Consider the following 24,965-nt stretch of genomic DNA (forward strand, 5'->3'; position numbering starts at 1 on the left):
TGAGCTGCCACTCCCAGCCCTGACCTGCGTGTCCTGGGAACCTGCCCTGTGGCTCTCTGTTCCCAGCCAGTCCTATTCTATAAGGAATGATAGCCCAGCCACTTGTTCCTGCTTTTAGGGCCGAGAAACTGCCTGATCTTCAGTGTTCTCAGCTCAGGCTGACGTTACCCCGTCAGCTCCTCCCAGGCCTCCTGAATCTCAGGGTTGGGGGCTGGGGGCAGCCCAGCTCTGATGACCCAACCTCCAAGGGCACTGGGGGTTGAAGGAGGAAGCTGGAATTTCTTGGGACCCAGCTCCCTGCCTGGAGCACCAGTGCCCGAGCTGGGATGGGCACGCAGGGCCATTCGTAATCATCAGCCATGGCACACTGATTCCCCGCTTGGAGAGGAGGGCACCGTGCCCCTGACAGCCGCCTTGATGGACGGCCTGCGCCTCGCAAGTGAGGGAACAGGGCCACTCGCGGGGCCCTGAGAGCAGCAGGGTGTTGGGGGGGCATCTGGAGCCAGGCCCAGAGCTCAGGGAGGGAGGTGGCACCAGGGCCCTCCCGGGCAGTGCACAGCACAGTGCTGGCTGCGGGCCAGGGGCTGGGCTGCCGGCACAGCCCCCGCCCAGGGCACCACTGGAAGGAGTCCACCAGCTTCACCCTTGGCTCTCAGTCATGGCTGCTCGTGTTTGTGTGCTCCGGGGCCCTCGGGGATCAAGGATGAGGGATCTGGCCTTAGTGGACACGTGTCCCCTCTCCTCCCATGACAGCTGTGTTCCTCTCAGGGCCCGCAGAGGAGACAGCAGGGGTCAGGGCTGGGCTCAGGCCGGTGGGCAGAGTCCCCCCACCTTCCAGAGGAGCTCTGTTCTAGCTCAAACTTCTACTGAAAGGACTGACTGACCCAGGACCAGAAGCCACTTCCGAAATGCCCCCAGCAGTGCATCCCCTCCCCTCTGCAGGGCAGGCCACCCAGGTGGTCACAGCCCTGGGCAACTGAGAGCTCTCGTTTCCTTGGGCTTTTTAAAGACAACCCAGTTTCACACCTCAGTCCTGTGTCTCTTAAGTGTCATGTGCAAATCAGGGCAGGTGACCAAGGGGCGTTTCTTGGCGGAGCACTCTAGGGGCCTCACTGATGACTTGTTATCTGTCCTGAGCCTGCGTCTTGGTATAAGAGTTTACTTTGACCCCCATACTTGAGGCCTGTGATGTCCCCGGGGGTGAAAGCTGGCAATGACGTGACCCCACTGACCTGAGGCTGCCAACTGGACGTGCCTGAGCCGGAGGCCCGTCCTGGTGTGGACTTTACTTTCAACCTGACCTCCTCAGAAAAGGAATCAGGGAGATGTCTCCTCCAAGCTGTACGCTCAGGGTTCAGGAACAGAGATTCGGACTTGCCTTCCACTCCTGTCTGTCTCTCTGCCTTGTCTCTCTCCCTCTCTCTGTCTCTCCCTGCTGAGGCAGTGCAGGAGCAGCTCAAGGTGGATCAATACTCTGAGGGTGGAACAGGGCATGGCAGCGAGTGCCGACCAGGGGCCCTGACCCCGTCCCGCCCACTTTGGGCTGACCCTCCCCTCCTGCACCGCGACAGGGACAGCCCGACTGGTTCTTCCAAAGCGACTCTGGCGCCTGGCGCCCTTCTGTGAGCCCCAGGTGGTCTTCTCTCCTGGCTTGGACCTCCTGAGACTCGGCTCTCCCCATCGCCCCACCATAGCTCACATGGCTGTTAGCCCGTCATTTCTTTCGCTGTCATTTCTCCCCTATAAGTTCCACCAGCTGGGCCCCCTGGACTGTAGGCTCTAGAAGGACTAGGACTGTTCCTATTGGCACAGGACACCATCCACAGATGCTCAGAGTAGTTACCAGCACAGGGGACCCTCAGGACATCACCGCTAAATGAATGAATGAATGGTCCTGGTGAGCCCCCTGATTCACACAAAACAAGCCCGGTTGTTTTTCCCCCGGGCTGGTGCCGCCAATATTAAAAGAGAAGCCTCCTGACCCCGCTTGTTACCCTGCAGCTGCCCCTTCCGAGGCCGACAGCCGCTCCTCGGGCGACGTGTGTCAGGCCCCTAGCTGCTCTCCCACCCCCAGGGCTGCCTCCCCAGCAGCCTGGTGTGGGACGCAGGTGGAAGTGGATGGATGTGGACTGCAACCCCAGCCATCACACAGGGAGGCTCGGAGAGAAGCCCGCCGTGTGTGCCCTGGGGAACTGCAGGTTCTGCCTGCCCAGACGTCAGGATGCTCACTGCCCTGTCCCCTCTCCCACGCGGCTGCAACCCGGGGGCGCGAGCTGTCCGTGGCGGCGCCCGAGCCCTGGGCGTCCGGTGTGCACTCAGAGCCCTGCTCTCCTGGCCGCATCTGTCGCTCACACCCTGTCACCCTCGTTTCATCTTGATTTACGATCAGACCTGATGAGTTTTTGGAGCAGCCATCTCCTGGGGACGGGACAATCAATCTAGGAGACAGCTGTTGAACTCTGCTCCCCTGGCCACCCCGGGGGAGGGAAGGGCCCGGAGGGAAGGCGTGTGGTGCCCAGGGCAGGACCGGGTGGCTCTGGGGAAGTTGGACCTCGAGCCCCCAGTGCCACTACCCCTCAAGGTCAGAGCCACCCGTCAGGACCGAGCAGGTAGCTCATTCTGAAGTCAGCAAGCCAGTTTCTGCCGATGTTTCTTACTACGACTTGGCGATTTAGAGCTGAGGAGGACAATGAGTAGAGACGCGCCAGCCAGCCTCCTAGCTGGAGGGAGCAGGGATAGGCTCACGTCCAAACAGCCAGCTTCTGCCTCCTGCACGCCCACCAGACCCAGAGCCCCTCGGCCAAGTTCAGCAGAGCTCTGGAGGGTTTACCACGTGCCTCTTTCACAGCACGCGCCAGCCTCGGCCTGGGCCGGGGTAGTGCCAGTTCTCCACCAGACACTCGGGTGGTGGCAGGGCAGGGCTGAGCTCCTGCCTTGTAGCAGCTGCCCTCTTGGCCTTGGCCCTGCCTCAGGTGGCCGACCTCTGCTACCAGAACTGTCAGCTGCAGCCTCTTGACTAGCTAACCACCAGGTGGGCCCGGGGCCAGCTGTAGCCACCCCACCCGCTCAGCTCTGTTCTGTAACCCTCTCTGGCCCAGGGCAGACTCCCTGCCTAGTCGCTTCAGTCGCTTCCAACTCTTTGTGACCCCATGGACTGTGGCCCACCAGGCTCCGCTGTCCATGGGATTCTCTAGGCAAGAATGCTGGAGTGGGTTAGCATGCCCTCCAACAGGGGAACCTTCCCAAACCAGGGATCGAACCCATGTCTCCTGTGGCTCTTGCATTGCAGGAGGATTCTTTACCACTCAGCCACCAGGGAAGCCCGAGACTCCCTGGCACGTGGGGGACTCCACCACCACCCTGTCCGGCCTTTCCCCTGGGTCCCCCCAACCCCCCGCCATCATATCCTGCCCCAGTGCACTTTCTGGATGCGGCTCTCCTACACAGATCTCTGACCCGCCCCCCCCAACCCTGCACCCACCCCGAGAAAACAGACGAGCCAGACCACCGGGGTCTCGGGTGTCCCCGAGGGGCGAACTGGGTTGCCACTTCCCCTTGACTGACCAGTACTGGCAGGACCTGTGATGCCTTTGGTCATGGGGCCCCCGCAATCAGGAGCAGCAGGGATGGGTGCATCTGAGAGCCTCAGAAACAAATCATCGTCTTTATTGGCAATTTCCACGGCCTGTTTCCTGCTCCCCTCCTCCCGACTAGTGCCCGGCAGCGTCGGCAGCTCCGATTAAAAGTAATAGATGACAGTTCCATCCGTCCTGCTCCCAAGTGTCACTGTGGGCAGACGGCAGTCTGGCTTCCCGGGCGTCCTCGGAGAAAGGGCTCCCTTCCGGGGAGCGGACGGTGTGACCTGGCCTGAAGGGCACAGTGGGGAGACCCCCAGCCTCCTACCTGGGAGGAGCCCCAAGCCTGCGACAGCCTGGCAGGCAGGAGCCACGTGGCCGGCAGCCAGGCTCTTCAGCCACTGTCCCTTCACCTCGCTTGCATCACTGCCCAAGAAATGTCAGGTGTCACGGTGGGCTTTACCTGAGCTGTGGGGGCCCAGGCTGGAGGGGCTGTCAGGTCTGGTCTGAGCAGAGACAGCAGGGGTGTGTGGACCCTGGCACTGGAGACAGGAATGCCCAGGGTCTCTGGGTGTGTGGAGTGCCTAACGGTGGCCGTTCTGGGAACTCTGAATAACAGATTCGGGAAGCCAGAGACTCGGCGTCCACAGGATCAGCAAGGGCGTCTGTCTTCCAGGTGCTGATGTTCAGGAGCACCGGCTCGGGGTGTGAGGGCCGCTGTAAGAGTGCAGCCAGCCCAGAGCTCTGTCTGCTCTCAACAGTCCCCGATCCCCTTCCCTTTCTGCAGCACACCCGGGGCAGAGTGGCTTCCTGTCCAGGAGAACAGAGCCACACAGCCTCGGCCTCTAGCCTTGGCCTCAGCTCCCCCAGCATTGGCCCCCAGTGCTGTTTCTTGCCTCAAGTGACTCTGGGTCCCGTCCTCCACCCAAGGCTGCCACCCTCCGTCCCCCCTGCCCAGGAGGACAGCTCCTCCCAAGGGCTCCGTGCCCTCCACCCCCGCCCCGCAACCCCGATCCTCAGACAACCCAGTCTTTCAAACCAAATGAAGAAGAGCGACCAGCACCCTGCTCCAGGCCTCCCCCTGCCAGGAAGCTGGTGGGAAACCCCTACCCCCGGAGCCCTGGGGCCGGTAGGGAGCCTGCACTCCTCCGAGGGGACTGATCGCCCTCCTGCCGTGCCCAGCAACTCCCCCAACACGCACCTTCCTATACCTGCGGGTGGGGGGAGTGGGCGGGATGTCCCCAACAGCAGCAGCCACTGCCGGCCTGCACCCAAGGACGACTCTCCCAACCTTGGGAATCTTAATGTGCTTTCTCTCGGGGCTCAGGTCCTGTGGTCGCCGCCCCCAGACCCGAGACAGGCCCCGGGCGGGGCTGCTCCTCCTCCCTGCCTGCCTGACCCCCGTCCTGTCTTGCAGCTTTTGCCATCATGATCGTGCTGGCCCTGGTGCGCATTGCGCACGGGCGCGGGGAGGGGCACCCTCCACTGGCAGACCTCTCTGGCGTCCGGAACCTGCTGGGCGTGTGCGTCTACTCCTTCATGTGCCAGCATTCCCTGCCGTCGCTCCTCACCCCCGTCTCCTCCAAGCGCCACCTCACGCGCCTGGTCTTCCTGGACTACGTGCTCATCCTGGCGTTCTACGGGCTCCTCTCCTTCACCGCCATCTTCTGCTTCCGTGGCGACAGCCTGCTGGACATGTACACCCTCAACTTTGCACGCTGCGACGTGGTGGGCCTGGCCGCCGTGCGCTTCTTCCTCGGCCTCTTCCCCGTCTTCACCATCAGCACCAACTTCCCCATCATCGCCGTGACCCTCCGCAACAACTGGAAGACGCTCTCCCACCGCGAGGGGGGCGCATACCCCTGGCTGGTGGACCGCGTGGTGTTCCCCACCATCACCCTGCTGCCCCCCGTGCTGGTGGCCTTCTGCACCCACGACCTGGAGTCCCTGGTGGGCATCACGGGGGCCTACGCGGGCACGGGCATCCAGTACGTCATCCCGGCCTTCCTGGTGTACCTCTGCCGCAAGGACACCCAGCTGGCCTTCGGCTACGGGACCGTCAACAAGCACAGGTCCCCCTTTCGCCACACCTTCTGGGTGGGTTTTGTGCTGCTCTGGGCTTTCTCCTGCTTCTTCTTTGTCACCGCCAACATTGTCCTCAGCGAGACCAAGCTCTGACGGCAGGACGTGTCTGGTGACCAGAGGGGTAGGAGCCCCCCACCGGCAGAGCCCAGAGCTCCTTGCCTCCCTGGGTGCAGCGGGGCAGGCAAGACCCAGGCTCTTGGAGGGGACCTCCTCCCCACCCCGGATTCCACACAGCCTGCACCTCACCGAGGTCGCCCTCCTCCAGGCCCTCTTGCCTGGGGCTGCCCCCGCCAGCCGAGCCCCACAGCAGGGCCACGCAGCTGCTCCGAGGCTCTCGTCCGGTTACTGGACTCGAGTCCTCTGCTTCGGGACGGTGGAAGCGCAGTGCTGGCACACTGCCATTATTTATACCAGACTCGTGTCCCCCAGCCTCTCTCCCAGCCCCTCCTGCATGTCTGGGAAATCCGCTCCACCAGGGTGAGCCCAGAGACCTCCTGTCCTCCCCACTGGGCCTGGCAGGGCTCACCTTTCCGCCAGGCCTGGAGGTGCCAAGCACCTCTCCTAGGGGAGTGCCAGGCCAGCCGGTGACACGGACCGGATGTGCTAATTGGTCCCAGGGGCCCCAGACCAAAGCAGTGAAGGCCACGCGGAGGGCACCAACATCTGTCCCGGGCTCCTGAGTCCATGATGACTCTGGAGCAGCGGGCGGAAGCAGCCCTTTCCTCTCAGACACAGCAGCCCACACATCCCTGGAAGGGATCCTTGGGCCTCCTGCAGTGCCAGGGTTGGGGGGGCACAGGCCAGCATACAAGGGGCACTGGAGTGGCCCCCCGGCTGTCACCACTGTGGCTGGGAGCACCCCAGGCATGTAGCCCATGGTTCCCACCCCGTAAGAGAGGTCACGCCTGCCCCCACTCCATCACTAACAGGGGCTCCCTTTCAAGCCAGGCTGTGGGTACAACCCTGATGTCCATGCTCTCCATGTCCCTTGGGTGCCGTGGGGTGAGATAGGGCCCCGCTCACCCTTCCCATGGAAGGAGGGCCAGGTTCCCGGGCACCTCACCAGCTCCACGTGGTAACCCCCACCCCCACAATCATGCATGCACCTGCTGGGCCAGCCTCCCTGGGAGACACAGGTGACTCGAATGAACTGCATTTTCAACGTGCCTTCTGCTTCAGGACCCGGGGGCTCCTCCTGGCCCTCCCTGGCGAGCCCCCGGCCCTGGGCCTAATCCTCCTGTCCTGGAGCCCAGAGCAGTGGACAGGAGCAGCCTCTGGGGTGGGGTCCCTGCCCCTCCGTCCTTTGATCTCAGTGCCTTGCTCGGCTCTCCAGGGAATCCCGGCAGCCTGCTCCCCGCCCCCGCCGCCCCGCGCATCTCAACTGTCTTCAAACTTTGGACAGAGCATGGACGCCAGGTCTTCTGAGGCCCACGGGTGGTTTCGCGGAGGGGAACACGGGCTTTGCAAGAACACGGGGAGTCCGTGGGCGGTCCCAGCCCTCCCCGGGGCAGCCCCCGGCCTGTGAGAGTCCAGTGTCTCAATCGGCCGCGACCTGCTTTCTCACTCTTGTCGCGCATCTTCCGTCCTCACAGCTCGTCCAATGTACTGTTCTCTTGCATCCTCCCGGAAAGATGCCCCTTCCCCGTTTGCCTCCCAGGAGGCCTTGCGGGGTGGGCGGGGCCGGGATGTGTCCGCCCCCTGGGGCCGGGACCCTCCCTGGGGCTGTCCAGCTGTTTTGCTGAAAAGTCAATTAAAACGTCTGTGCTTACCCTTCTCCAATTACATTTTCCTCTTGCTTAAGGACAAAGCGAATCAAACCATCCTGCTGCCTCAGGCTCCAAACCAAATTTTGGACACAAATTTATTAGCGTCGTAAAGCCAGGTTGATTTATGTGGCAATCTGGAGCTGACAGCCGCGGAGTCGGGCAGCCGCGTTCCGCTCCGCCTCCCAGCCGAGCAGCCACAGTCCCGGAAATAAGTGGCCGGAGGTGTCCACACCACTGATGGCAAACAAGGGCGCCTCACCCCTGCCGGTCTGGGCTCCTTTGCTCCTTGCTGTTTGCCTAAAGTCTGTCCTGCTGGAGGTCAGATGGGGTCAGCGTCTTCTCTGCTGCTGATGGCCCCGGAGGACAGGGGCTGAGGTCCTGACAGCTGGCCGGTCCCCAGGTGCTCACCTTGCCCGTCCAGCACGTTCGGCTGTATTGACACCCGCTTAGGGAGGTGGGCAAGTGGGGTGATGGCTTCTCGTCTACAGAGGGCCCTGGGGTCAGTGGTGGGGAAGCTAGAAAAGGATGCCAGCCTGACCTGGCTCGGGTCCAAGTTGTTGCGGAGGAGGCCCCAACCCGATGCCATTCACCTGCCCTGACTGCCCCAGACTGGCCCTGAGGGCAGGCCAGGTCAAGGTGGGAGTCAGCCTACTCTGTCTGTTCCCCGCAAAAGTACTGAGCCTCGTGCCAGCAGCTCCTGGCTGTGCCCTCACCTGAGGCCAGAGAGGCGGCTGCAGGCTTACAGATGGGGCATATGGCGGATGACAGGCCAGGAGGCACTGCCAAGTGGTGGGAGGTGGGCAGCAGGCACCTTGCCAGGCCCTCAGCCACACAGCTGTTCTTGCCAAAATGGGGGTGGGAGCAGCCTCAGCAACAGGCAGAGGCCAAAGGCAGGTTGGGGGAGGGCAGGAGCAGCCCCCCACCTCCCCGGGGAGAGAGCTCTCCCAGGGGGAGAGCCGGCAGTGTGTATGGCACTGGGCCAGTGAAGGCTGAAACCACGCCTCTTGAGAGACCCCACCCCTGATCCGGACTGACACCTGGCTCTTCTGCAACCAGGATCCAGAGCTGCAGGTGGGAGCTGTAGGATCCCGCCTCCCCAGGGCCTGGGGCTCATGGTGTAGAGGGCAGAAAGGGGGAAGTGACATCTCCTGAGTGCCTGGTGTGTTCCAGGCATGGCACTGGGCACTCTCCATCTGGACCTTAGCGGCATAACTTGCAGGTTAAGAGTGGAGACCAAGAAATCGGACCTGCCACTTGCAGGCAGCAGCCCCCAAGGTCTCTCCTCCTGTCTTTTGTACCTGCATCCCTGACCTGTATGGGAGCTCAAGTCCAGTGTACTGACGCCCAGTTCCCTTGTCCTCACCAGACATACTGCACGTATAGCCATGTCCCTCTAGACTTATCAAAGACCCCTGGTCTGGGTCCTCAGGCACCTAGTTGGTTTCATAGCCGCCTAGTGAGTCAAGTGTCTTCTTGTTGGCAGTTGCCTGCCACGATTCAGAAACAGGAAATGCACTTGAATTCTTTAGGGCTTTGGGGAGGGGGGAATCTGGCTCCCCAATTTCCCCTGCAAACTGAAGGGCAGCCTTCCCCCTTCACAGCCCCAGACTCAGCACAAGCTAGGGAGTTCTGGAGCCAAGACGGAACTGAAGCTCAGGTATCCTGGCCAAAGCCCTCTTGCCCACCCCTGTCTAAGCTCTGTGCCCCCTTCCCCACACCTGGGCCCCAGGAAAGAGGAGGTGTAGAGGATGAGCCCCTCAGCAAAGACAGAGGAAGAAACGCAGTGACCAGGGCAGCAGGAGGGAGCAGAGTGAGACAGCAGGAAACGTCTGCAGCTGAGACGCGACCAACTGCCCCTCCTCATGTGTCCCGTCAAAAGAAAAACACAGCATTTGGGTGTCTGGGTTCAGCCGGCTGTTTGCTCCCCAGTCACGCCCTGCTTTACGATGACTGACCATAACCATGGCCTCACTGCGCTCACTCACACAGCCGGCTCCCTGAGCCCCTACCAGGCTTTCTGCCCTCCCATTGATCAGGCAGAACCTTCTCTAGTCCTCCCGCAGAGGGGCAGCAGGCATCTGAACCTGCAGAAGGCACCCTTCCTGCCCCCGCTCCCCTCTAAGACTCGCTTCTCCCCAGAATACATTCCTAGAGAAGGAGCCAGGCGTCCAGGAACCCAGCCCTGGGCGCAGGACGGGCCCCTCCTTGGAGCCAGCCAGCAGCAGGCTCAGCCCCACATGTGGTTCTTAATTATCTTTCCAGTTCTTGGTTATTAATGATATTGGGCAGGGAGCAGAGAGCAGCTTGGACCTCACAACCCCTCCCAGCCTCACCTACTGCAGCCTGCTCAGATCCAGAGGCTGGTGCTCAGATCCAGGGGCTGGTGGCCAATGGTTAACCCTCTCACCTCCAGAGGCTGTGCCCTAGCACTCACTCAGACCCACACTCACCACCTGTTGTGGAACTCCCAGATTCTGGATCTGAATCTGAAAATCCATGGGGCAGAGAAAGTGAAACTGACTTTGGATGGGGGCCCCCTAAACTGGTGGTGGTCAGGCACTCCAGCTGGGAATGGAGGGGTATTAGAAATTTCCCCCACTCTACTATTTCAGCTGCTCTTACCCCTAAAGCCAAACAAACAAACAAAAATTTCCAGTTTTCGTGGCTCCAGTCCCAGGTGGTGGACTATTTGGAGACTCGTGAGGGAACCCAGCCTCCTGGAAGCCAGCAAGGAGGAGTGGTGAGGGTAAGAACACGGGGCAGCGGCTGCACATGGCACTGCCGGCCTCCTCCCTATGACATGGAGTTAGTTTCTGCCCTGCTTCACCCTAATTGTCAGGACAGAAAGGCCTCAGGCTTCACATGCTCACAGTCAGAAAAGCTCTGCTGGCACCAGTGTTTGCAGAATGGATGGAAGAAGAATTCTGGCTTCAGTCATTGTGGGGCTAAATGTAATCACAGATGTGAAAGCACAGCAAACAGCACTCAAGAGCCATCTTTTTAGATGGTTCACAGCCAATGACATGAGGCAGAGGAAGGAGGTGGGGCTGGCAGCCCTGGAGCAGGGACAAAGAACTGAGATGTGGGACAGATTCTCTGACCTGGGGGTCCTCCCAGCCCCAGGAGTCCTGGCACCAGCAAAGCTGAGCTGTGCCTGACCCCAGAAGCCCACCCGGGCCAGGCTTCCAGAACCGGCAGGCAGTCTGAGCCCAGCCCAGCCACCGTGGAGTGAATACCGCTGGCCAGGAAAGCCCCGCAGACCCCCCGGACAGACCTCCCTCCACCATCTGCACCATGACATTGTCGGGCTCCCATCGGGGCCCCTGGCAGAGCAGGGCACCCACAGCCCCCTGGCGTGAGCCCTTGTTTTCAAGGACACTGAAGGATGAACGCCATCCATCAACCACCAGAGCCCCCTGCTGAGCACATTTGTCGCTTCTGGCACCAGGGTGGGAGGGAGCTGACACTGAAAACCAAGTGGCTTCTGCACGGAGTCTTCGCTCAGCCTCACTTCCTGGGTACTCCCACCAAGGGAGCTGCCCACCTGCTGTAGGCAGGCACCTCACCTGGGATACTCCCATGATGCTCCTGTCACCTAAAGGCTGCCGTGTGCCCCACTCTGGGGATGCAGAATGAGGCAGTCAGGGCCAGTGGGTTGTAAAAGGTTGGTTTAATGTCCCAGCACTTGGAGAAAAAAAAACTCCAGCCAGATGGAACAAGAACCACGACAGCCCTGCCCCAACCCCAAGTTCCAGTTTACACGCCTCCCACACCAAGCCCCCGGCAGCCACGACCAGGGACCGGCTCACAGCAGGGGAGGGAGACACCACTGCTTCCCTTATGACTCCAGGCCAGGCGGGAAGGGATTTGCATAAGAAGATAGCAGAAGCCCAACCTGCAACAGGACTGCGGCCGCTGAGGTCACCGAGCTGACCATGAAGATATCATCGGTCACTCGGTTGGATTTCAAGACAGAAGCCAAGAAAGCCAGAGACCACCTGCCCTCTAACTGCTGGCAGTGCCAGGCAGAGGATCCAGCTGAACAGGAACCAGAGGACCTGAGCCCTCACACTTCTGACTCCAAGCTGGAGATCCGCCTCCAGGTGCAAGGCCGTGGAAAGCCGTGCGTCCCACAGGCCGCCCTGCTGACCCTTTCCAGTTCCCCACTGTTGCTGTATTCTGGGCTCAGCCCCAGGGTCCTGTCCCTGTGCCCCGGAGGCCCCCAGGCCCCGGGGAGCCAGGGGCCGTGGGCGGCACAGGGTGGGAGGTGAGAGCAGACAACCCCCCAGCAGAGCGGCAGGTGGGCATGGGCGTGGAGGCAGGCGTGCTGTCCGTGCGGCCAGGCGGGGGGCCCGGCCCACAGCCCCTCCTGGCAGGCCTCGCGGTAAGACGGCAGCCGCATGGACTGCGCCGGTATCAAGCGCCCGCAGGCCGGGCGGGCACACCGGGCGGGCCCAGAACTGGGCCGAGTGAAGGCTTCGGCCACCGAGCTGGGCAGAGACGCGTGGCGCGGGCGTGACCCCCGGGCCCAGGCCGCGCGCAGGAGGGCCTCCCGCCGAGCCAGCTGCTCCGGCCCGAGCAGCGGCAGGTCCTCGGGCTCCGGGGGCTCCGGGGGCTCCGGGAAAAGCGGCAGGAAGGGGCGTCCGGACCGGTCGGCGCGAGGAAAGGAACTGTAGTGGCCGCGCTCGGGCGACAGGGGACGCTCCGGGCGCGCACGCCGCTCGGAGGCCGAGAAGCGCCGCCCGCGGCGCCCGGGCCGCAGCGGCCACCGCGCCTCCCAGGCCCGCCGGCTCGCCTCCCGGGAGACGTCGGGGAGGGCGGGCCGGGGCGTCGGGGGGCGGCCCGAGGGCTGCGCGGCCCTGCGCCCCAGCGCGGCGCGGCCGCCGCCCGGCGGCCTCCAACCCGTGGGGCTCGGCTCGCGAGGAGGAGCCGGGGTGGGCGGCCGCGGGCCGGGGCAGGCGGGCGGCGGCGCGGGTGCAGGGCGGCCGCAGCCCCAGCTCTCGATGGTTCGCGTGGCGCGGTCCAGGGAGCTGCTCACCCCTGCCGTGGTCACCATGTCGCGCGCCGCCTGCAGCATCTTGAGCACGCTGGCCTGGGCCGAGCCGGCGGTGAGGTCGGGGCTGGGCGGGCGCGCGGGGCTTGCCAGGCTCTGCACGCCGCTGAAGCAGCTGTAGATGCCCTGGGCCGAGGGAGGGAGGGGACAGACCCGCCGTGAGCCGCGCCCTGCCCTCCCGGACCGCCCCCACGCAGAACGCCCCTCGCCCAGGTGGGATCCATCAACTCAGGCATCTCTCAGTCCCAGGAAGAAACTAACATTTGTTAGGCGCCTCTTATGTCCCGCTGGGAGCATTTACAGAGGAGCTCTGAGGGGCCAAGAGATGAACTCCTTCTCCTAAACTCACACAGCTTGTAAATGGCAGGTCAGCCTGGCTCCAGAGTCCTGCCCTGCCTGTTGGAGAAGGGCTCTGCTTCTCATCTGCTGCGTGATGCCGGCAGGCCATGCCACCTCTCCAGACCTCAGTTTTTACATCTGTAAATGGGGCCAGGGGCCAGCTGGGCTGGTGCCCCTACAGCTGGGGCCTGGCTAGGGCGGGATGGGCACCCACCCTGCTGAAGGCCAGCAGGAAGTCCAGCCGGGACGTGTTGGGCACGGAGTGGCGCAGCTTCCAGTAGACCAGGTGCTCCCAGGCGAAGACCAGCAGGGCCAGCCCCATGGCCACAAGCAGCATGTAGAAGACGCCCGCCATGTTGTCGATGTCCAACTTGCTGCTCATCACCTCGTTCTTCTCATTCTGGCAGATCCCGGAGAGCCACACCGTCTCCAGCTTCTGGGTCTCCCCTGGGGTGGGGGTGGGGGTGCACACCTGGCTCAGGGAGGACACTTCCAGCGCTCACCTACGCCTGGAGTGAGGAGGGGTCTGGGGCCAGGGTACCACCCACCTGTAGGACTACACAGGGATCCAGCCTTACAGGGGCGGATGGGGGGAGGGGAGTCAATAAAGAGGAGGGAGGAGAGCAGAGTGGGAGCTGGGGGCGGTGAGCAGTGCCAGCCTCTGACACACTCACCTCCCACATGCCCAGTAAAGGCTTGTTGACTGGGTAAATGTTATCATTCATTTATTCGTCAAAGACTTATTGATCACCTGCATGCCAGGCATGGAGCTGGGCACACAGAGACAAAAGAGCTAGGCCCCCAGGGAGGCTGCAAGCATCTTCACTGTTATCACTCACATTATTCTGCAGCACTGATGGAGAACCAGTTCATCTAACTGGGACTCTAAATTCAAAGCTCTCTCTGGGTCTCAGAGCAGCCCAGCTGGGCCGCTCACAGGTGTGAGCTCTCGGTACCAAGGCCAGCCTGGGCCGGGGCTCTGGGATTAGGCTGGCTCTTGGCACCATTCCCAGGGCCTCTCAAGATGGAAATGGAGAGAATTCCCTGACTGTCCAGTGCTTAGGACTCCATGCTTCCACTGCAAGGGGCACAGGTTCAGTCCCTGGTCAGGGAACTAAGATCATGCATGTCCCAAGGTGCAGCCAAAATAAATTAATAAATAAAAGATAGCCGTTGTAAAAAAAAAAAAAGATGGAAATGGAGGGGAGGGGTCTTGGGAAAAAGTAAAGGAGTTCAGACACCCCACCCCACCCCCCGCTGTGGCCTGAGCTCCCTCCTTCAAGGACTCCCCAAATATTTCCTGCTCCCTCCTGGCCAACTCATCCCTCCCCAGTCTCCCTCCAGTGTTCCTAATGCCCCCACCCAACTACTGTGCCAACCTCCCACCCGCAGAGCCTCTCTCCCTGCCCGCAGGCGCTGGGCACTCAGAGAACAGCAGTGGAAATGCTAACCAGCCCCCAGGCAGCTGTCCCAGCCATGGGCTTTGTCAACCACATGGGACCCACCCCGGCCCCCCTCAGAGGCTGCACCCACCGTCTCCCAGGAACTGAAGGAGCGCCAGGTCTATGGCCCGCTTCCAGTGGGAGTCCTTCTGCATGGCGATGCCATAGCCGGTGGTGGCAAAGACCTTGCCAGAGCCGATGGTGACCAGCTTGCAGCCCTCGTCCTTGCCCGCCATGTAGTTGAGGACAGCGGCGTCATAGATGAAGGCGTCCAGCTTCCTGGGGGACAGGCTGAGCCCTCAGGCTGGCAATCAAGCAAGGCGCGGGGCACCGAACCCGGGGCCTGATGGGGATCTGGGCCATGAGAGCCCGCGGGCCACTACCCGGGGGGGGCGATGGGCAGAGCCTTCTCCTCCCTGGGGTCCTGGATGTAAAGAAGCCCCCTCCCACGGCTTGGGAACCCCACCTCCCTCCTCTTCAGAGAGGCCAGGGGGGCTCTCTGCCCCCGGAGGACACGTCCTGTCTGCCCTCCGGGCCCCTAAAGACCCTAAGAAGGTCATAACCAATGCTTGGGGCAAGGCTGAGCCCTGGTCAGTACCATAGCTGCGCCCCTGGGCCCTGGTGCATGTCCATTTTTGTCTCACTCTGCCCCTCCCCGGGAGTCCTACCGGGCAGCCCAGCCTCACCATCCCCACCTTGGGTCTCTCGGGGAGACACGTGGGTAGAGAGAGTCAGAGGGTGGGAGCAGGACTGCAGACCCACCCCATCTTGAGGCTGGTCAGCGCATCCTCCACCGAGCGCTGGTTGAACTTGACCATGTGGGTGTGCATGTCGCGGTAGTTGCTGCGGATGTTCCGCTCCGTGCTGCCGTTGGGCACCGTGCCAAAGCGGAAGGGCGGGTACTGATCCTGTGGCCGCTGGAACTGCGGGTGGAGGGCACTGTCGGCATTCCTAACTCTTCCTCTGACCTTCCAGGCACCAACACCCCCAACCCCATTCCCGCAGCCTGGACTCCGCACAGGAATGGCAGAACTGTCGTAGAGACTGACTGCACCAGGCCTGTGTCTTAAAAACAAAGACACGGAGGCCAGGACAAGGAAAGATGCACTCAAAACATACTAAGTGGACTTAAGCCATTTCTCTCCTCCCCAGGCTCCCCGGCTTCTTCCTGCTCCCGCCTCCAGTTCAGATTCCGCTGACTCCATCTGTCCTGTGTCCCACCCAAGGCCTGCCCCTGCCTGCCTGCGGCATCCCCTTCCCCTCCACCCTCCAACAGCAGGGGCTGCAGAACCTTCTTATCACTGAGTCCGGACACGGTGTCGATGTACTGCTCCTGGATCATGAAGGCGGCCAGGTTGGCAGTGTAGCTGGCGAGGAAGATGACAGCGAAGAAGGCCCACACCAGCACCATGATCTTGCTGGTGGTGCCCCGGGGGTTCTCAATGGGCACCGAGTTGTTGAAGACCAGCGCCCAGAGCAGCCACACGGACTTGCCGATGGTGAAGGACGGGCCCCCAGACCCTTGGGGCGAGAGGGCAGACGCTGGGGTTCCTCTTGCCCGGCACAGAGGGCATCAGGTCCAGCCTACCTGAGTCCATGGCTCCTGTCTCCACTAACCCCATCCCTGGCCATCCCCACCCCAGAGCACATCAACTCACTTTGCTTCTCCCTCTCATGTATATGATGGGTCCCCCTGCATGTTGTCTGAAGGCCAGGAACCCCCACTAGGGGGCATTCTCTGAAAGGCTCCCCCCACCCCACTCCCCCATCCTCTCACTCTTTAACCTCCCCCACCCCCTCCACCTGAAGCCCTGAGCCCACCCCTCCGGGAAGCTCCAAGCCTGCTCCCTCCTCCCAGGCCCAAGTGGGAGCTTACTCTTGCCGCTGGTGAGGTTCTGGTTGTAGCTGACGGGGCTGAAGTACTCGAACATGAAGACAGTGATGGCCACGACCGTGAGGCACATGACGAACATCATGACCCACACGGCAGGGCTGTAGGGCTCTGGGAACAGAGGGAGGCGGCTCAGAGGAGGCCTGGGTGCAGGCAGATGGGTCCACGTGGTCACTAGCCCCTTGGACAGAGCAGAGGGGTCTCTGACTCTCAGAGCAGTGGAGCCCCAGGGGAGATGCCACCCCTAGGGAGACCAGGCTCCCCAGCAAGCCTTGGTCTCCCCTCTCCATCTGCTCTGGGACAGGGTCCTATCACAACAGTTTTTGCCCTCCAAGGGCCCACCCCAGGCTCCACACATCCACTTGGAGGTCCCTCCGCACCACCCTCGCCACCCCGACCATGGCCCTGAGCCGCACCCAGAAAGGCCGAGGGGGAGACGGTGCCGTTGCTGCGGGCCACCATCACACTGATGCCCGTCTCCACGAAGGGCACGGAGAAATCCACAATCTCAGAGCGCTCCTCGTTGATTGTGAGGGAGCCGATGGCCATGTCCGCCCGCTTGTAGTACACCTGAGGGTCAGGCCCAGATCGGAGGAGGGACTCCCGCTCCCCTCCTGGCCCCCCTGCCAGCACCCTCCACCCGAGTCCTCAGAGCTCCACCCCCGGAGTCATCACTGGTGCCAATACAGTCCCTGTGCCAGCTCGGAGACCTGTGGGAGCTGGGCCTGGGTCTCACCCCGACGGAGCCCCAGCACAGGAGGAAACACCTAAGGGACCATCTGGGGGTGGTTGACGGATGTCGGGGCGGGGCGGGGAGGCAGGCAGGGGGGCTCGGGTGGCCTGGGGGCAGGCCTACCTCCCCGATCATGCCGTTCCACACACCACGCACTCTCTTGCCATGCTTGCCGTTGGTCACCAGGTACAGGTCGTAGGAGAACCTGACCACCCTGGCCAGCTTCTTGAGGATGTCGATGCAGAAGCCCTTACAGCAAAGCTTGGTGTAGGGGGCTGCGTCACCGCTGCTGCCGCCGAGAAGACCACTGGGGTCAGAGCCAGTGGCTCTCTCAGCCTGACGTGCGGACCCTGCCCCCATTCCCGAGCGTAAGACACACACTCGCCCACCATCACTCAGCGGTGCACAGTTCACATCACACCCCCCCACCCCCATGTGTTCTGGCGGACCTGAAGGTGTGGTTGCTCTGCCGGCGGCAGGGCACAGTGTTGGGCACGCAGCCGCCTGTGCCAGGGTCGGGGCTCTCCACGATGACAAAGGGTCGCTCCTCCAGCGTGGCCACCGTCAGGTGCCGGCTGTCCACCACGGGCTGCAGGGAGGCACTGTAGCGAGGCCACACGGGGTACTTCATGTGCAGGACGCCGTGGTCCCAGCGCCCCACCTGCAGAGGGTGACCGGCCTCAGCCTGGGACCTTCAGCCCTACTATGCCCATCCTGTAGGTATGGCTTCTATCAGGGGGGCATGCCAAGGCCAAGAATCCCCCACCACTCCTAGGATCACATGGGACAGGCCAGAGCAGGGCCTGGGGTGAGAGAGTTTGGAGAACAGGAGAGTCAGGGCAAAGGGCTGGGCACGCCCAGAAGAGAAGACCTTCCTGCAGCCTCCGCGGCCTCTGTTCCCCACACTCTCCAGTCCAGCTTCCACACTTCCCTGCTGCTGGGCCAGGATGTCTTCCTCAAGCCCAGACCTGAGCCTGTCTCTCTACACTCATTCCCTGGACCCTCACACAAAGTCCTTAGCCCAGCACTCAATACCCTTCACGTTCAGGTTCAATTCTCTCCATCACCCCTTCCTTCTTCCCCAGTCTCCACACCCCTGAACACATCGATTAAAAATGCTTCACATCCTTCTTCCCCTTGGTCTACGAGACTAGTATCTCTTCTGGGTGGGCTCCTACTCAACCGTCTATAGCCCCCAGGCCAAATGTCCCAACTTCTGAGAAGACTTCTCCAGTTTCCTCCTTTGAAGGCAGAATCAATTTCTGCCCCTCCTCTCTACTCCCATAATGCTTTGCAAACCTTCTTTCATAAGCAAGGATCTCCCCAAAGTCTATTTGTTTCCATCCATCTAGCCAACACAGCTGTGAGTTACTCCTCCAAGGGCAGGACTGTGTAATAAGAGTGCTTAATAAGTTCTATAGTGGCAGGAGGCCGGGGTGGTGTGGGAGCCCAGAGCAGAGGTGCCTCACCCACCCTGGAGGACCTGGAGATGTTTCAGCTGAGATCTGAAGGATGAGGGGCCGGATAAGGGGCAGATGGGACTCTCTGCTCAGCTGTGGGGCAAGGAGGGGGGACACAATGAAAGGATACCGAGGGCCCTTGGGCTCACCCCCTTCTCACCATCTCCCAAAGGCGGTGCCGGTTGAGGGCAATCACCACCATGGTGGGCTGGACCAGGTACCCACCAGGGCCGAAGGAAAAGTCCCGGCCCTCCCAGGTGACATTCAGCAGGTGCCTGCGAGGAGGGGAGAAGCCAGTGTCCCCTGAGTCCTGCCTGCAGCCCAGCCCAGACCCGGAAGTACCCTCCCACCTCCTGCCTCATCACCACCACCAGCAGGCCGCATTTGTGTATTTACTGCTCTGTTTCCTTACGTTGACCCCCGAGGTCCTCACCACACTCTCACACCCCGCTCTTTTCTCAGATGAAGAAACTAAGGCCCAGGGAGGTGAGGTCACTCGGCCCCAGGTCACACAGCTAGAGCGAGGTGTCACAGGCAAGCCCAAACTCCCTGCCACCCCGGGCCTTGAAGCACCCCCCTCACGCCCATGCCCTGGGCAGGTGCCTACCTGTAGAAGGCCTCCCGGGCAGGGCTGAGGGGCCCAGGGTGGGCGCGGCAGTCCCCAGCTGGGGCGGGCAGGGCACCGTGCTGGCGCCGGTAGCCATGGGCGCCCAGGGCCAGGATAGCCACGCCGTCTCGGACCTTCTGGCGCAGGCTGAGGCGCCAGCTCTCGGTGACGACGCTGATGAGGCCCACGGGGAAGGCGGCAGGGGGCGTGTCGGTGCTGCCCAGCGCCAGGCTAGGCACCAGCCACACGTGCCCGGCCCTACCAAGCCAGCCTGCGCCGCCTCGGCGAAGAGCACCTCGGCCTCCTCGCGCGAGCAGTAGGCCACCAGCACCGGGGCGTCGAGCTGGCGCAGCAGGCGCTGGGTGTGCTGGCGCGCCCCGCCGGGGCCCAGCTCCAGCGTGAGCACGTCCAGCAGCCGCCAGCTCAGGTAGCTGGCGTCGGTGACGGCGCGCACGCCCTCGAGGAAGAGAGCGTGGCCGGGGTGCAGGCTGGTGATCACGGCGAAGGCGCTCCAGTCATACTCCTCCAGCACCTTGAACAGCACCTGCAGCTGCTGCTCCAGGGACACGCCCAGCTGCAGGAAGGCGGAGCCCGACTCCTGCGGGGCGGGGGCGGAGCCTGAGCGGGGCGTGGCCTGACTGCCCCGCCCCTTGGTTAACACCCCTCACGCCTCTGCATTGGAAGATGCTGGGCGTCCCAGGGACCCCTGTCCCTACTATGCCCTTCATCCCTACCCCCGGTCCCGCGCGTGGTTCCCAGCCCCTGCTGCCCATGAAAATCTCCTGGAGAGCATTTTTTAAACCTTGCTGCCTGATCAAGTCTGGACCGCAGACTGGCAGGAGCAGCGTCACCTGGGCGCTTGTAGGAAATGTAAATTCTCTGGGCCAATGCACACCTGCTAGGTCAGATTCTCTGAGGATGGCGCCCAGGGATCTGTATTTCAACAAACGCTTCAGATGACTCGAGCCCACCAGTCCCGGCCAGCTGAATGGGCCTCTCAGAAACGGTGCAGTGGGCGTCTGTAATTTGCTACAGCACTGTGAGAGTGGAGAGTCACCCGTGCTGAGAGATAATGTCAGGCCCAGAAGCAACTGGGAAAGCTCCATCCTCTACGGAGCCCTGGCGATGAGAAAGTTCCTCCCCTCCCCTGCGTTGGCCACCACAAAGTGCCCTGGACCTGCCAAATCTAGCCTGGACTAGGGCAGTCCTCTCCAAGCTGTGGGTTCCCTGCTGCCACTCCACCCCACCAAGATTTCACCACACTGCGACTGTCCCAATCTTTTTAAAAAGTAACTCCATGAAAACCCTATAAGACAAGCAAACCAGTTCCTTCAACAAACAAATTTACAAGGAAAAGAGAGAGAGATGGAAGAGGAGACTTCAGACAGAGACTTGAAAGTCGTACCAACCAATCGCCACGTGGGACACTAGTTTGGCTCCTGCTTCAAGTCAACAGATTTTAACATACACATTTATGACATTTATGAGACAATGGGGGAAGATTTGAACACTGCCTGGATGTGTTTTGCTGTTAAGGGATTTTTATTGTTTTTTAGACAGGATAATGTATGGTGGTTTTATTATTTTGTAAAGTCCTATCGTCTAGAGTTGTGTACTGAGGTATTTATGGATGAGATAAATATTGCATCTGGGTTTTGCTTCAAAATAATACAGAAGAAGGGAAAGTGAGTGGGGGTAAGGATAAGGCATGGTCGGCCTGGATGGGATAGTGGTTGCTGCTGCTGCTGCTGCTGCTGCTAAGTCGCTTCAGTCGTGTCCGACTGTGCGACCCCATAGATGGCAGCCCATCAGGCTCACCCGTCCCTGGGATTCTCCAGGCAAGAACACTGGAGTGGGCTGCCATTTCCTTCTCCAATGCATGAAAGTGAAAAGTGAAAGTGAAGTCGTTCAGTCGTGTCTGACTCTTAGCGACCCCATGGACTGCAGCCCACCAGGCTCCTCCATCCATGGGATTTTCCAGGCAAGACTACTGGAGTTGGGTGCCACTGCCTTCTCCTGGGATAGGGGTTACCTGGGATCATTAAACTCTTCTATTTTTATGTATGCTCAAAATTCCCCATAATAAAAATATAAGCATAAAAGACGGGCAAATAGATCAGTCTCTCCCCTCAACACCTTCAGCTCCTCGCTTTCTTAGGGTGAAACCCAGAAGTCTTCCCATGTGGTCGGGACCTCACCTCCCTCCCCAGGCTTCTCTCTGTTCCTAAACACTCTGCTCCTCCTCACCTCCGAGCAGCCGCACTACTGTGAACTGCCTGGAACTGCTCCCTTGGCCTGGGACACTCACTCCCACTCCACCCCCACACACACAACTTGTCAACCCCCCTCGCCCTCCAGGTCTCAGTTTCGGTGTCACTTCTTAAGAGACCTTCTCTGACCAGCCCGGACCCAGAAGGGAGTCCTACTAGACTCCCGTGTGGCATCCGTGTTTGTTCTTCCAGATGCTGATCCCAGCTGTGATTGCAGGTGAATGCATGTTTAGAACTTTCTCCCCCCAAGACAGACAGCGAGGGCTTGCCTCCCCCAGGTCTCAGACAGTGAGACCCCACAAGTTCTAGCCTGCAGGCCAGCTACTTCAGATCCCATGCCCAGCCTGGCCTTCAAGCTGGGGTCTGGAGCCTGACCAAGGAAGTCCAGAAAAACAGGGAGAAGGCGAGCCAGGGCTGTCTCAGAACCAGAGGTGGGTTTTCCACCTGCCTACCCCTCATCCAGTCATAAATGTGAAAGCAGCTCAGAAAGTTTATCTTCTAGAACATAAAATCATCATTCCCACAGCTTTCCCCTCCCTCACCCATGTCTCTCCCAGTCCCAACATTCTTGCTGGGCCCACCCCAATTCCACCTTCCTAGGACCCAAGCATCTCCCTGGTCCAGACTCAGCCCACACTCCCAGCCCCAGCCTGGCTCCAAGCTCAAGGGATGGGAAGACATGACTTTGAACGGGCACCTTGGGGGTGAGGACCACAGCAGAGCCCCCACTGATGCTGAGGATTGGCACGTGGGTCTGGGAGGAGATGAAGTCCAGGATCTGGGCCACGGCCTCAGTGCCCACGTTGTCCTCAAAGACGATGCCATGGACGCGGGCAGCCCCCAGGAGCCCGCAGATCTGGGTGAGGAGACTGCTTGGGTTGGTGTTGTTGATGCCCACGCTCAGCGGCTGGATCTCCAGGGGCAAGTCCAGGAAGCTCTGGGGGGTGAGGCGGGTACGGGCCTGGGCCTGCGGGGACCCCGAGCTGCCAAATACCACGGCCACCGTCACAGTCTGCTCTCCCTGCCCAGGGCCCAGCCCTGCCCAGGCCCCGAGGAGTGAGGTAAGCAGCAGGGCCTGGCCCAGGGCCACCCCCATGTCCACCGGAGAGTCCTGCGGAGAGAGCAGGGTAGGCACAGGCAGGGAGACAGAGGCATGGAGAAAAAACAAGAAGGACAGAGAGGAGGCGAAAGCCAGAGTCAGAGGGACAGACATCCAGAGGATGAAAGAGAAGAGGGAGGAGCCTCCCTCCACAGAGAGAGGTGGACAGACACAGACAGACACAGAGAAAGAGGCAGAGAGGTTAGCGGAGGGTCCACATGCAGCCTGGAGACCGGGGTCTGGGCAGAATGTGGCCTGGACAGGTATTCATGACTTCCCTCCTGCTGTTGAACAGCATGCTTGGCTAGAAAGGCCAGACCTTTGAAACTTATCTATCTGGGCTCTGCCCCAGGGAGGTACACATCAAATGCTAATCTGGTACCAAGTGCATGGATTTGAGTCAGGGAGACCTGAGTTCAAGTCCCAGTTCTGCCACTCACTGACTGTGTGATCTTGGGGAAGTTGCTTGGCCTCTCCGAGCCACGATTTCTTGCCAGCAATAATCACAGGACTACTTCACAGCAGTGAGAGGGCTACCCACTGTTATCAGCATCCTTATTTTCTAGGTGACAGCTCCATAGCAGGTGAACGAAGGCAGCTCTTGAAACACACACACATACACACACACAGACCTTTTGCATCCTAAGTTGAATCTAACATCCCTGAGGACCCTGCTCTGTGTAACCCTGCCTGGCACAAAGCCCCCTCCTCCTGGGCTCTGGGCATCCCTACCCTTCCCTCCATGGCCTCAGTTAGTAGCAGCTCTTCCACAGCAGGAGTGTGACCCCACTGAGTGTTTCAGGGCTTGGGGTCACCTGCAATCCTCACGGTATCTCACACGTGAGTTGCCTCCCTGGGCCATCGCTGGTGTGAGGGATTTTTTAAACCTACCCCAAGGGCCTGATGTGTATCCTCGTGAAACAAGCATCACTGCTTTGGGTTGGGACCAACAGCCACACTGTGAGTGTGGTGCCCAGGGAGGCAGCTCTCCCTCCCAGCTGGCTGTCAGCCACAGCTTTGCCACCCACTCCATTTCCATCACTTCCCCGATGAAACTTCTGAACGGGAGAGGGCCAGAGGGTGACCAGGCTGGGCCAGATTTCATTTCAGAATGAGAAGAGAGGATTTTTGGCAGGGGAGGGAATACTGTATTTGCTTTTGTGCCCTTGAAATCTCCCCCTGTGTAGGGTTTCCCAGTACACTGAGAGTGTCAGCCGGGAGGGACTTCCCTTGTTGTCCAGTAACTAAGGTTCTACGCTCCCAATGTAGGGGGCCCGGGTTCAATCCCTGGTGGGGGAACTAGATCCCACATGCCACGACTAGTTCTCATGCCGCAACTAAAGATCCTGAACTCTGCAACAAAGATCAAAGACCCCAAGTGTCACAACTAAGACCCAGCACGGCTGAATAAATAAATAAAAAGCATGTCAGTGTGAGTCTAGGGTAGGGACAGAAGCCCGCTGTGTCCACAGCTACCTTCAACCAGGGATTTCGCATCACACCAGCAAAGGACACTGTCACGCTCCTTTCTCCTCCTGCAAGCTCTCTGTGCTCAGCTGCCCATCCCTGGGAAGCCTGAAGCCTCCCCCACTTCTGCCTCCCAGCTCTGAGTGCCGGACCTGTGCTGTCAAATATAGCAGCCACCAGTCATGTGTGATTATCAGGCCCTTAAATGAGGCCCATCCCAACGGAGGGATGCCGTAGGTGTAAAATACACACTGAATAACAAAAACTCCACATTACAAAACGAAAATATCTTGTTAATATTTTTGTATTGATCACATGTTGAAGAAATATTTTAGATACATTGATTCAGACACAATATAGTGTTAGAATTCATTTCACTTCTTTTTCCTTTTGTCTAATGTGCCTACATGTGGCTCCCATTTTGTTTCTTTCTGGCTACATGACTGTAGATGAAGGACCCAGGTCCTCCCTCAGCTCCTAGGGGGCACTGCCCCCAGAGACTCTCTCAGATGGGAAGGAGTCCTTCAGGGCTGGAATTGGCAAGGAGAGGAAGCTGGGGCAGGTCTTGCCTCTCCCTAGGAGTGACCACAGAATGCCTGTGGATGGATGGACCCCAGTCAAAGCAGTCCCCAAGCTTCAAAGAGCAATGGGAAAGGCTTCCCAATTGGCTCAGTGGTCAAGAATCTGCCTGCCAGTGCAGGAGACACAAGAGACATGGGTTTGATCTCTGGGTCAGGAAAATCCCCTGGAGGAGGAAATGGCAACTCACTCCAGTATTCTTGCCTAGAGAATCCCATGGCCAGAGGAGCCTGGTGGGCTACAGTCCATGGGGTCGCAAAGAGCCAGACACGACTGAGCAATTGAGCGCACATGAATGGCTGATTCCCTTCGGAGTACAGCAGAAACTAACACAACACTGTAAAGCAATTATCTCCTAATTAAAAATAAATTTAAGAAATTTTTTTTTTAAAAAGAGCAATGGGCAGATTCCAAGAGTCTCAGGCTCCACAGTCTCAGCACCACGGGGCATCCAGCCTCTGCAGCAAGTCAGGAAGGTCAGACCTGAGCCCCAGCCTGACCCCATCCCCCATGTGTCTCCCCCTGGCCTCCCACTTCTCCACCTCCCATCCAGCCACACCCCACCTGCTGCTCCCTTGGCCAAAAAGAGCCCTCTGGCC

General features: G+C 60.5%; 2 protein-coding genes across 4 annotated transcripts in view; one reads left to right on the forward strand and one right to left on the reverse strand.

The window, feature by feature from the left end:
• TMEM104 (transmembrane protein 104) overlaps positions 1-7,439 on the forward strand; it is a 54,632-nt gene extending 47,193 nt beyond the window's left edge. For all 3 annotated transcript variants that reach the window (XM_070389038.1, XM_070389040.1, XM_070389039.1), the window contains exon 10: positions 4,993-7,439. In XM_070389038.1, the coding sequence (XP_070245139.1) occupies positions 4,993-5,753 (761 nt within the window). In that variant the 3' untranslated portion in view covers positions 5,754-7,439. The remainder of the gene's footprint in view (positions 1-4,992) is intronic.
• A 3,650-nt stretch (positions 7,440-11,089) lies between these two features.
• On the reverse strand, positions 11,090-22,322 carry GRIN2C (glutamate ionotropic receptor NMDA type subunit 2C). The gene is given in 13 exon segments (XM_070388774.1): positions 11,090-12,605; positions 13,033-13,265; positions 14,352-14,539; positions 15,023-15,183; positions 15,552-15,781; positions 16,137-16,262; positions 16,568-16,721; positions 17,008-17,173; positions 17,334-17,545; positions 18,505-18,619; positions 18,952-19,204; positions 19,207-19,549; positions 21,919-22,322. Coding segments are annotated over 13 exon segments (3,693 nt in total). The 5' UTR covers positions 22,318-22,322; the 3' UTR covers positions 11,090-11,492.
• Between the last annotated feature and the right edge of the window lie 2,643 nt (positions 22,323-24,965).

This window comes from Bos mutus, chromosome 19 (genome assembly GCF_027580195.1).
Source record: "Bos mutus isolate GX-2022 chromosome 19, NWIPB_WYAK_1.1, whole genome shotgun sequence".
NCBI lineage: Eukaryota > Metazoa > Chordata > Mammalia > Artiodactyla > Bovidae > Bos > Bos mutus.